The sequence below is a fragment of the Choristoneura fumiferana genome, chromosome 29 (assembly GCF_025370935.1).
Source record: "Choristoneura fumiferana chromosome 29, NRCan_CFum_1, whole genome shotgun sequence".
Taxonomy (NCBI): domain Eukaryota; kingdom Metazoa; phylum Arthropoda; class Insecta; order Lepidoptera; family Tortricidae; genus Choristoneura; species Choristoneura fumiferana.
This window is the reverse complement of record NC_133500.1, coordinates 6,096,598-6,109,654: the sequence shown is the minus strand read 5'-3', so window position 1 is coordinate 6,109,654 and position 13,057 is coordinate 6,096,598. Positions and strand designations below refer to the sequence as shown.

General features: G+C 36.8%; 2 protein-coding genes across 3 annotated transcripts in view; one reads left to right on the top strand and one right to left on the bottom strand.

The window, feature by feature from the left end:
• The first annotated feature begins 2,172 nt into the window (after positions 1-2,172).
• Positions 2,173-5,664, top strand: LOC141444379 (uncharacterized). 2 transcript variants are annotated; one of them, XM_074109933.1, is made up of 4 exons: positions 2,173-2,566; positions 2,969-3,614; positions 3,948-4,432; positions 4,697-5,664. In XM_074109933.1, the coding sequence occupies exons 1-3, from the start codon at positions 2,489-2,491 to the stop codon at positions 4,418-4,420; spliced, it is 1,197 nt and encodes a 398-aa protein (XP_073966034.1). In that variant the 5' UTR covers positions 2,173-2,488; the 3' UTR covers positions 4,421-4,432; positions 4,697-5,664. The 2 variants fall into 2 exon arrangements, with proteins under 2 accessions (XP_073966034.1, XP_073966033.1); XM_074109932.1 differs by having other exon boundaries at positions 3,948-5,664.
• The window catches only part of LOC141444380 (uncharacterized), a gene marked incomplete at its 5' end in the record, with an annotated part of 169,354 nt that continues 161,157 nt past the window's right edge, over positions 4,861-13,057 (bottom strand). Inside the window, 2 exon segments of the mRNA XM_074109934.1 lie at positions 4,861-5,769; positions 9,617-9,714. Coding sequence (XP_073966035.1) covers positions 5,662-5,769; positions 9,617-9,714 — 206 coding nt within the window.

Genomic DNA, 13,057 nt, shown 5'->3' with positions numbered 1-13,057 from the left:
ACCATCAGGAGACCCACTTGCTCGTTTGCCATCCAGTCGAAAAAAACAGACGTCCAGCTATCTACATGCTAAATTTCATTCAAATCCGTCCTACCGTTTAGCGTGAAGGAGTGATAAACAAAAATTTCCTTGGGAATTCCCGTAAAATTTCATGAATCTAACCCAGTGGTTTCGGGTTCAAGATTTTATCCCAATACCGTGGGAATATCAGGATAAACAGTAGGCTTTGTGTTATTCTGATGTATGTTATTATTGTAAAGTTTCAAAATCCATTCAGTAGTTTTTGCGTGAAAGAGTAACAAACATACATACAAATAAACAAATTTCCATGTTTATTTATAATATTAATGAGACTAGCCTTTATTCGCGACTTTGCACGAATAAACCATTAGGCTCTGCAGTTAAATAATTAATTAATTAATTTTAAGTACTAACTTTAGGAATAAGCTCTGTTACTAATCATCTATGGAGTTCTGTGTATTCCGAAATAAAGATTATATTATTATTATTAAATTGAAATTCCGAGACATCGTAAAAATTAATGGAAATTCACAATAATTATATTACGGTAAATTTCATGCATGTATTTCCGTGGTTAACATTTTTGGTCCCGTTCCAACGGATATCAGAATATAAAGTAGCCTATGTGTGATTTTTCGCAAAATCGTCCTAGGCCGTATTGTCTAACAAACAGACTGACGATAGCATTCTCCATCTCTTTTTATCCTCATACTACTAATACCGTTTATGCAAGTTAGTGACAAAAAAGTGGCAATTGAAACTAAGGTAAACTGTGTAACGTACGAGTGCTTGTCACTGTCCCAATAATTGGCATCTTTAACCTGACACAATCAGGGTTTAGTTATTAGAAACAATTAGCTCGATTAGGAGTTTACCTTAACTTGTCTTCTTACCTTTTATACAATAGAGGTGACAGCAGGGTGTCGTCTATTGGGCATTAGCGAGTCGAGCACTAGGACGTTTACCTTATTGAATTTCTTGAGATTTTAACCCATCCATTTCAGTGTTAAACAATTTACCGGAATCAGTTGGTGCTGGTGTCTGTATCCTGTCTGTTTAAAGACCATTGGATTATTTGCGACCAAATTTTGTTCATCTTAACGAATGGCACGAGTTTGATTTGCCTTTAATGCCAATCAAGGATGCTCTGGCTTGGTCCCCTGTCTTGAATAATTAATTAGTTAGAGTGGTTGACTGGTGACTCGAACTTTTTGGTGTATCTAATTTATTCACTTCTTTATTGGGTAAGTAGATTGTCTTGACCTCTTCACCGCCAAAGTTATCCAGTCGTGACAGCCAATGTAATGCCTCACATGCCATGGTCATCTATATGTCGGTGGCGGATCGTAAAATCCGCCAAATCACGAAATTCCTAGGCATATCGTGAAATGGCGCCATTTCATGTATTGGCTAAGGGACATCCGCCATATCGTTCAAAACTCAATGTTTAACGATTTTCCTAGTGACGTTTAGGCAAATCATGAAATTCCTAGGCATATCATGAAACGCCGCCATTTCATGATTTGGCCAGTTTAGGCAGATCATGAAATTCCTATGCATATCATGAAACGCCGCCATATCCGTTCTGGCACTTCGCCGGCCGCTGCCGCGGCACGCTCGCTTCGCTCGCTCGGCTCATGCGTTGTAGTCACAATTAATACTAGCCTTCGCTCGTCGTACCTAAATTTTGCTTTTTTTCGGGATATCACGATGTGCCCGGTATAGAGCTAGGAATATCGACGAATGCGTTGCTCTAATCGATCTGCCGTATTGTTTCTCAGGCACATCGTGATATGCCTGGCCAACTTTTAGGCATATCATGAAATGGCGCCATTTCATGATATGCCTAGGAATTTCGTGATCTGGCGGGTTTTACGATCGGCCACCGACATCACCAATATACAACTCGAAATTCATCCTTCTGCAATGGAATTAAAAATCAATTTAATTTGTCGCCGGTTTTTTTTTGTGGCGTACTGAGCACGTCACTTCGTTTGTTTTGTGGCAGTGAAGCGGTTAAAAGCACGTATATAATATACCATAGTTGTAGGTACATATGCTGCGGGCCAACAAAGTGCTGGGTACTATTAACAAAATCTACACTTTGTCTTTATTTGAATTAAAAAAGAACTATTATCATTACGTATCACATGGGATATTCAAAACCGGTCTTCTATGTGTTCTATGTGAAAACACCTACAGTTACACCTCCAAGTAAAATCTTTCGATTAAAATTGGATAGGTACCCCGGTATCACACATTCCATACCACTAATGTTTAAAAAAAAAACATCATGTTTTGAAAGCACTTTTTATATAAATCAGTTTTATCCGCTCTCGATCTTGGAGTTAACAATAACAAGTATGTTTAAGAAATTACCTTTTATAATTGATTTTATGGATTTCCTAACAGCAGTTAAGAAATGTGATCACTATGAACTTTAATAGTGACATGACGATTCATAGTGATGGAGAGTTTAGCTTTAGTTTTATTTATTTTGGCTATAATAGTACACTTCAACGGAGTTTTATGTGAAAACGATAGCGTAAGTTGAACATGTAATAATTGTAATGCTTTGCCATAAAAATCTCGTTGGTAATAGTGCTTTATCTATAATATCATATTGACTTCATTCATGAAATGCTATTTAATCAAGATGTAATAATTAGGTACTTAAAATTATATTAATGTTTGCATAGCTGAAGTCTTTGACTGCTCTGGTAAATATCATTACCACCTATTATTATTTCTAAAAAGGGGCAAGTTGCAAAAACTTGGACCAAACTAGATTTTTAGCATCGGCCATTAGATATTTTTTTTATATAAAAGACGGCAATAAATAAACAACGCCGTAAAAACGCTAAATGTTGATTAGGATCAACTTACTATCATTACTAGGGTAATGTTTCTTTTTTAAAACAATTAAACATATTTTACAATGTTTTAGATTAACAAAGAAATAGACAAGTTTCATCGTTTCAAACGAAGCCATGAACATGACAAAACTCTAAACTCAACCAAAACTAAAGAACAAGGCAATATAGTCACTGAAAAATCCAAAAAAGAAGTAGCTAATAAAAAAAGTGAACAAATAGCTCCAAAAATAAGACCTAAAATTGAGAAAGATGAACCAAAAGAAAGATATAGCAAGATAGTCAACATTAAACAAATTGAAAAATCAGTTAATCCTAGAAACTTGCAACATTTTATTGAAGATATAGACGAAGAACTGCCAGTTCCTGCGAAACACATCCAGATTAACGAACACCAATTGAAAGAAAACGTTAAACCTGTATTAAATAATGAAACTTCAAAAGGTACCAAACCTGCACAGAACGACAAGATCGAGAATATTCCTAAGAAAGTTCTTCCAGAAAATACAACAAAGGAATCATCGCAATCATCGATAAAAAAATTAAAAACAGGTGATCCGGGAAATGATAAAAATGCTACAGCTAAATCACCGTTAGATTTAAGTGGACAGCTCAGTGCAAAATTAGTAAATAGGACGAAAGAAGCAGACAAGAAATCAGTCCAAAGTGTTTGTAAATTACCAAAAAATGAATCGGATAATAAGAAGCAGGGAGCAGAAAGTAAGTACTAGAACGAAGTATAATCAAATTTTGTAGGTAATTAAGATTAGAAGATAGGGTAAGGTTTTGCTCCTTTCTAGCGGTTATCAAACCGACAACAAAAAATATCTTCAATGCACCTAAGTGTTATTATAGTGGCTAGTTACCTGCTTAGGATACATATGTTTAAGTATTAAATAAATACAGTGAGAGGATTTACCAATGATATAAAAAAAACAATCAAGTAAATGAGTAGTAGTAATATAGCATACCGCTTAGAATTCTGCCTCTGTAACAATAAATTTGGTCTAGGTCAAAGCCGTAATTTAACTTTCAGTGGTATTACTTTTCCAGGCAGTATAATAGAAATCAAAGAACATAAATATGAAGAAGAGATAGTGCGTTACTATCCAACCAAAGCGTGTCAGCCGAATATAAAAAGACATTGGGAAGCGAGCCAAAATTTCAATCCACAATTCAGCAAAAGTCCTTATATTCAAGCGATGAATCCAAACCAAGGACTTTCAGAAGCAGATCCTTATCAAAGAGTTAAATATAATAAGGAAAATTATGTATCAGCATATACTTGCGTAAATCTTAAGGACCAACGTAATGGAAACTATTTTTATGCTAACTTCGATGTTAAACCTTACAATCCAGCAAAAAATGAACGGATATACCAAGGATATAATTATGACAGAATCAGAAAAGTTTGGCTAGACAGGGATACCAAAATAATTACAGCGATAAAACCCGACGCATGCGTCCAGACAAATGTGAAAAGTTATATTACAGATGAATCATATCCATATTTGAACAAACGTTAAGAATGTTATGAAGTAAGTTTATAGTTTTAACAACAATGTCTTATCATATAATCCATACGCCGGCTATAATTCTTAGCAGTGAATTATAAATACATGAAAATAGGAGGTTTTTTATAAATGTGAAGTTATTTAAAGGCTTTAAATTACTGGCATCAAAAATATAATTTAAAAGGGTCTTCAAATCAATATTTTGGTTATTTCATATTATTATGCAAGGTAGTTTTTAATTTTTTTAGTTAGATTGAAATGTATTTCATTGTATTTTTTTTTCTCCAGAACGCCTTCGATGTGATTTACTTTTAACATCTTTGTTATCTATTTGCATTGCTAAGCACAATTGAAAAATCCTCGTATTCGATACGTATGTACCTACCTATTTACTATTTTTATTTCTTCTTCGTAGTTTTAAATGAGGATGGGTTAAATGAAACACAAAAATGTATTATTTTAGGCGAATATTAAATATTTTATTAACAAAATCCTAAATTCCAGCAATTTACAGGATAAATCAGCGGAATAGAAACACGTAGAGAAACATACCATAAAATTAACTAGAAGTCTTGAAACGGACCAACGAAGTGTTAAACAATATTTTAGAAAGTGTTATAAACGTATGACTTGTTATGAAACAAAGCAGAAGTTGTCTTGATTCGCTAAAACTATGCAAATATCTTATCTCTACGTTATTCTAAAATAAAATCTTATATCTTCAACAAACATTGAAAGAAGAAATGGAATGTTACAAAAAAGCATAACGCAATCAATTATTTCGCGCGAAGTAGTGTTACCAAAATTTTAGTAAGAAAAGACGGGACAGTTAGATAGGTCCTATTTATTCCATAGTTTAATATAAATAGTTCAATCCATTCCGACATAACTCTACTCTTTGGTATTCATGAGACACGTCAACCCAATGCCAATAGAAGATAGTTAAAGGGTAAAAATTGACATAATGATACATGAGTAACGAATTGACATATCATTCACAATTACTCATTACATAACTAGTAAACGGCTCCCTGACTTCGGCCATCCGAATAACAGAAACTAACGAAGAATCTCCATCCCACAAGCTTTTCCTCCACTTCATTCATTAAAAATTAAATACATCGATCGTTCTTTTAGATCCTCCACTAAGTGCAACAAGAGCTTGTGAAGGTTTTCTTACAGTGGTATAGGAGAAAGTAAAGATTTGTTTCTGATGCGAAGTCAGAGACTGTCCTGCCTGCTCCATGGGCACCCTAGTTGGGGACATCCTTGCGGACTTTATGGCCACGGAATGAAGCCTGTATTTTGGTCGCTGCTTTATTCAGGTCCGGATCGGTCAAGTCAATCTTCTCTACGTCCTCCTGAAACAGAAAGAAAAAGACTAATGTTAAACTAGTTGCGCCTAGTTTTACCTATCGTTTAGCGGTAAAATTTTCTCGAGAATGTAAAAATTCAAATTTAAAAAGAATTATTGAAATCTCACTATTAGCTACCCACAGAGACTAGCGCGTGTGCGTATATACCGAGGCGTAGTGTCAAAATTCTTGGTGGACAACACCGGGCAGAAAAGATTCTATCTTAGGCTACGTACGCACTACGAGCATGCGGCTAACCGCGCGGTCTAAGCGCGCCGTCCTTCTTCAAAGTATCGCTTGAGAAAGAGATAGCGCACTAAAACCGCGCGGTTAGCCGCGTAGTGCGTAGCCAAGTACGAAGTGTCAATTAAACAAAAAAATACAAAGATGTAACGCGTCAATGTTCAGGAGTAGGGGCCCGTGATATCACGCTGTGCTAAACAGTGTCGTGTTCATAATTTTGTTGTTTAATTAACAGAAGAAAAAATATGTGTCCAATATTTTCTGACAATCTAACTGACTGATTCAATCTGTCTGAGAGTGCTCAATTCAATCTAAGATTGCTCAATTCGATGGTAAATGAAATAAAACCAAAATTGTGGATCTTCTGTTGTTTATGTGGACGAACAACCAGAGGCCGTAATCAAATGACAGATTTCGCATACAAAAACTGTCATTTGATTGCGATCGTGAGCGTCAGAAACGCTAGGCAATACGGCCTCAGATCGTAATCAATTCAATTGAAAATCTGATTAGCAATTAATTTGTTGCGTACGAAAGAGGTTTTATCTTGAGATTTTTGGATTTTTGGACTCACTAACTGAATTGTTACCAGATTTTGGAAGTATTACGACTATCGTTATCTGAATCGATAAAATATACAATACGAAAACAATCTAATCAACTTAAAGAAAAGTTGAAAGCTCCCTCAGAAATATTTCAAACACAGCTATACCGATATTAAGGAATCAAAGCTAAGAAGTACCACAAGAAAACTCGCTTTCACTTAAAAAAAAATCGGTACATTCGTTTGAGAGTTACGATGCTACAAACAGACATAAGTAGGTACATTGGCGTCAGAAAGATAACACCCCTCTTGCGTATGGGATTAATAATCATCTACAAATACAGAATAGTTAGCATGTAATTCAACTGCTGTCGAAAGTACAGAACTTCGTCCTTCACAGTTTTTTTTTCTATGAATCCTAATGAGAAATACAAACCAATTTAAATTAAGTTTCGCTCAGTTAGAGACACCTTTATTTTCAACTTCGCGAACTTATTTATACGGCTCGTTTCAAGTTTCAGACTGGATTGGTAGAAGTTTAGAGTTTTTACAAGTTCTTTTGTCTTCATTAATTAAATGTGCTTAATATTGAATATCAATGTTTACGGACCCGGTTAGCTGAAAAATAAGTAATTTGGTTAAAAAAATCCGCTTCTATTGTATTGTTGTTCTTGTTGTGTTCTATAATCTGTATTATATTACTGTTATTGTATTGTCTGTATTCTTACTAAACCTTATTTCTATCCATACTAATATTATAAATGCAAAAGTAACTATGTCTGTCCGTCTGTCTGTATGTCCGTCACCTCTTCACAATTTAACCGCTGAATCGATTTAGATGAAATTTTGTGGAATTCGTTTGAGACCCTGTGAAAGATAGAGGATAGTTTTAATTTTGGAAAATTGCGTAGGTAGTTCCCGCAGGGTAGCGATGATTAAGTTCTTTGTGTACAAAATTGCGTGCAAAAGCTAGTCGTTATATAAAAAGCCATAATAATTATTAACATAATTTAGTCTATAACCAAACTGATTGCCTAAAAATTGGATTATACCAGTGTATAGTTCAAAAAATGATTACATGTTATTGGTATTCCTACCACAATTTCCATCCATCCATCCCAGCCTATATACGTCCCACTGCTAGGCACAGGCCTCCTCTCAGAACAAGAGGCTTGGGCCATAGTTCCCACGCGGGCCCAGTGCCGATTGGGAACTTCGCACGCACCATTGAATCGCTTCGCAGGTTTGTGCAGGTTTCCTCACGATGTTTTCCTTCACCGCAAAGCTCATGGTAAATTTCGAATGTAATGTGATGTAATGTCATGTGGTAATTTACTATCACCAATTAAAGAACTAATAATGAGTTATTAATTAAGCCCCCAGTAAAAGCTTGTAAGCTTACAAGCTTTTTTGTTGACTATACTTGTATTGTCATCTAAACTACACTCCGTACCTACTAAGTTTCAAGCCCATTAACCGTTGAAAAGTACCGTCCCGCGGACTCAGTCCTGGCCGGAACATCATCTTGTCACCAGATTTACATAAGCAAACTAAAGCTTAATTGGATACTATATGTCACCAACCACCACCAACCAAGTGTATATGTGTATATGTGAAAATTTAAAACTATATGTCACCAACGACATAGGTTCATACGAACGCTGCAAGTTAAATAAAAGCTTGTAATAATTAACCAAATTAATTCAAACCAATTGTGAACCTCACAAATTACTTAAATTACTTATGTATATATCATCGCAAAAGGCAGAAATTAATCTTTTGATAAATCCCCGAACCGATTAGAGTCCCGAAAAATCATTAATCTTGTTCACTATAAAGTGAAATATTGTGTTGCGTAACAACCCAGGATCCCGCGGGATTGGCACGGGATGCGGGAATCCCGTTTAGAGAGATTGTTTCGAAAATTTTAGGTGCATTTACGGGTTTTAGTTTGGATTAAGGTGTGCCACGAAGGGTTGGACAGATTGAAATGGGCTGTGAAGGGGTTAATATTTGGATTTGTAATTTACTACCGTAGCTAAACGATAAGTTACTAAAAAAGCCTAGAGGTTTGACCTAGGGCCTCTCCAGCAGAATGTCGTGGGTTCAATTTGGTCATTCAAAAAATACAATAAGATAATATTCTGCTAAAATAAAAAGTCGACTAAAAGGTTCTGGTTTAATGGGTTTCTTTTTTTCTTTCCATTTTTTTATTGAGTATTTTTCAAAAAGTTGTCCCATCAGGAAATTGACAAAAAGATTTTTTGTCAAAAAATTATGAACACTTAAGACGAGATCATAAAACATAAACTGCATAAAACATCCTAAATTTCTTAAAGTCAAGAAATTGACACGAAATCTTGTGAGGAAAAAATCGTAATTTTGCAACTACATCGAATCTTTCTGTTGGATCCAACAAAAAAGATTATCTGAGTTTTTATCACGTTTACCACAAGGTTTTGTATAAATTTAAACACAATATTACTTATTTTTTGTGTTGAAATAGCGTCAGGTTTTTTTTTTTAATTAGTGGCCAACTGAAAATGGACAACTTTTTGAGAAATAGTCTAATTTTACATTTATTAATGTAATTGGATCCCTTAAGAAAGTGTTCGCGAAGAATAACAAAACTCATTAATATTACAAAGGATTTGTAACTAAGCCGGATTTAAGTATTAAGCGCCGGTCCATTTATCCCTTGACTTTTCGATGTTTATTAATATTTTTAGAGATACTCTTTTTTTCATGACTTTGAACGTGAGTGGAAGCCATGTATTTATGAGATAAGAGTAGTGGTAATGGGTATTTATAATTTATGTGCGAGACATTCGAAATTTACCACAAGTTTTACGGTGAAGGTAAACATCGTGTACCTGTAGAAATCTGAAAAGCATTCAATGGATTTGTTTGTCACGAATAAATATTTTCTTTCTTTCTTTTCAATGGTGTGTGTGAAGTTCCCAATCCGCACTGGGCCCGCGTGGGAACTACGGCCCAAACCCTCTTGTTTGTTTCATGAAAAAGCGTTGAGTAATGTGTAATATTCATCCAAGTATAATGCTTCACCTTATCCTGTTGCTCTTTGTCCTTCTCTGCCTGAGTGACCTTGCGTGCCTGATGGCCGCGGAACGACGCCTGAATCTTGGTTGCGGCGTTACACAGGTCTGAGGACAAACATACATACGTTTAAGCTGGTTTATAAAAGGCTTTCTTAGTTAAGTTCCACATGGAAAAAAATATGTAAAGTTAGTGATATTCAGGATGTAATTTTTGGACTTGCCACACGAATAGACGACATTCCTAAAGCCGAATTTAGACGTGCAAGAAAAATAGTGCAAGTTGCATTACATTGCGAGGCCGTAAAGCCAACGAGTTTGTAGTGGTCACGATTTTTCTTGCAAGTCTAAACTCGGCTTTAATCTCGTAAGGTCCAACGTCCTAAAAGGACACACGTCAAAGCAAATGTCAACTTTTACTAATTGACATTAAGTTTCAAATTCTAATAATCGAAATTTGACGTGGGCCTTACGAGGTTAAAATATATAATATTACTGGTATATCCGGTCATGTTAAAACCAATTTTCGTTGAAAGTATTTATTAAGCGTTGCCTTTCCATATTTTTTGGACAAACGGTTTACAAGATACAATGGCACAAAAAATGGGGGGGGGGGGCACAATTCTTGCTACTTTGGGAGCAATTATTTCCGGAAATCTTCACTTAAAAAAAAGGTGTCGAACTATGTGCCACACGTTGATGCGAGCTAAAAATTTTTTTTTTTTCAAATTCTTTTACGTAATTTAACTACAAAACTAAATAGCGGCTTTGACAAGACATCTGTACTCCAAATTTCATTGATATACATCTGAGTTTTGAGTAAAATGCCTGTGACATAGGACGGACGGACAGACAGACAGACAGACAGACAGACAGACGGACTTGACGAAACTATAGGGTTCCGTTATCATTTTGGCTCCGGAAATCTAAAAAACAGCATCAAAATTAAATGACAAATTAATCTCAAATAATTTATTGGCTAAAAGTAAAAGTACAGATCTCAGTCATAAGAGATGTCCATAAGGATGAGAGGCTCAGCCCTTGGCTGCGAGGACGAGCTGGGATTCTGTGAAGAATAGACTGCCATTGCCACCACACGAATTCAAGACATTCTCAAACACACCGACAGAATATTTACAAATATCACCCAAGTAGCTAAGCTGCCTACTATTTTTGGTTTTTGTGATTGTATGATTTTGATCTTGCTGATTGCTGACTGAAAAAAACTGCATCAAAATATCAGGAGCTTGTAACAAATATACATTAGTACACTACTGTAGAGGCCGGGAAGTAGGGGGTTGCCGGCCAAGCAGATATAGTCGACCGAGCGTAGCGAGGCCGGATAGTGACGCGAGGCCGGCAACCCCAGGTTCCGGCCGAGGCTTGTATAGTGTTTTTCTCAAACATTACATGAAATAAAATAAAAAAACAAGAAATCAAGCTGGCGGGACGCTAGTCTGGTCGCCCTGTTGTGTGGCTGCTGGCGCGGCGGCTGCGGGCGGTGTTGCTGGGCGTGGGCCGCGTGCGTGTCGCAGAGCGCGCGTTGAAACAAAAGACGTTCGCATTGCCGGCCAGCGGCTGCAAGGTTGTATGAAATCCCTTTGCAGGCCGCTAGAGTGACCGCGCGCAGGCAGGCGAGTCACAGCGCCTGCAGCGCAATACTTCAGCCTATTATTTGTAACACAACTTCAATATTTCATGTCATGTTTGAGAAATAGTACATTACTGCATGTAGAGGCCGGGAAGTAGAGGGTTGCCGGCCAAGCAGATATAGACGGCCGAGCCTAGCGCGGCCGGATAGGGATGCGAGGCCGGCAACCCCACGTTCCGGCCGAGGCTTGTATTAATACTTTTCTCAAACATGACATGAAATAAAATAAAAAAACAAGAAATCAAGCTTGGCGTTACACTAGTCTGGTCGCCCTATTGCGTGCGCGTGTGTCGCGCTGGCTGCTGGCGCGGCGGCTGCGGAGCAGGTGCTGTTGGCGTAGGCCGAGCCGGACAGCGCGCGTTGAAACAAAAGACGGTCGCATTGCCGGCCAGCGACCTACAAGGTTGTATGAAATCCCTTTGCAGGCCTAGAGTGAGTCACAGCGCCTGCAGCGCAATACTTCTCAGCCTATTATTTGTAACACAACTTCAATATTTCATGTCATGTTTGAGAAAAGTCATATTGATATCGAAACAAAACACTGGCAGCATTATATTGTTTTATTAAAGAAATAAATCTCGTGCATTCTCAGAATGTGATTAGGCTCCTCCATTCGTTGTATTCTCTTTCTTATTCCATCTCGAATAGAACCTTGTAAAAACAACACACAGTTCAATTCTGAGTGCTTCGAAAAAGGTACACAGGGCTTTTTAATATGAACGTAGATTTCCGAATTTCATTATTGTTCTGTTGTTGTCAATTATTGGGAGCTACGGAAAATTGACTCGGAAAAAAATATTGATACATTTCCTTTAATTTTTTGAGAGAAAATAATTGGTTTCTCGTTTTTTGTTTTGAGCCACGCCGTCCTTAGTCTATTAATATTTTGAGGAAAACGTTTCTCTAGATAGAAGGAGTAACAAATATTCTTGCCAATCTGCCATAAAATAAACTGTGGCAGCCTCGTGGTTTAACCTATGCCAGCAATAACCTAACCAACAAAATTTGGACAACCCCCGACTTTGTCACTTTAAAGTTTAATATCTCAAAAACGGCTGAACCGATTTTGATAAAACATATTTAAGAACCATCGCTAGAAAACCTGCTATCAAATAAAAAAACGCATTCAAATCGGTCCACCCGTTTAAGAGCTACGGTGCCACAGACATACACATAAACACACATACACACATAGCGGTCAAACTTATAACACCCCTCTTTTTGCGTCGGGGTTTAAAAACAGAAAAATGTGTATTCAATCAAACAGAGGTTTTCTTTGAGTGTTTCTTCTACATTTGAAATTTACTTCTGTATTATTCTTAGTCTGTATGTGTGAAGTTCCTAAACTGCATTGGACCCACATAGAAACTACAGGCCAGTCCCTCTTATTCTAGCCTGTGCCCAGAAGTGGGACGTACTTAGACAGGAGGAAGTTGAGTTTGTTGCCTGCCGGGTTCTTCTCAACAGTGGTTTTTCCCAACTGGTAATTTTTTCACAATGTGGAACCTTTTCACAATTAATCTCGCTATGATTTCTTTGGCAAAGTAATGGGATGTTAGCATAATATAAGTAGCACAAAAAAAAAAAAAAGTTTTTTTTTCAGACAACTAATTTGGTCCATATCATGTTAGTAACAATAGAAACTTAAGAACTATGTTAGTATATATATCTGCATTGTATAATTTATTAGACGCAGGAAGCAGCGTGCAGCATGTTGAACCTGCCAAGAACAGCACTGTCCTGCCTCTGCACAAAGGTTCCACCCTTGTGCGTGACTCAGTTTCCTCGGTTGTACATTGT

Excerpts from the sequence above, each read along its gene's own strand:
- LOC141444379 (XM_074109933.1), top strand. The coding sequence starts at position 2,489 with ATGGAGAGTTTAGCTTTAGTTTTATTTATTTTGGCTATAATAGTACAC. Across the intron at positions 2,567-2,968 it reads TTTTATGTGAAAACGATAGC|ATTAACAAAGAAATAGACAA; the intron begins GTAAGTTGAACA and ends ACAATGTTTTAG. Across the intron at positions 3,615-3,947 it reads TAAGAAGCAGGGAGCAGAAA|GCAGTATAATAGAAATCAAA; the intron begins GTAAGTACTAGA and ends TTACTTTTCCAG.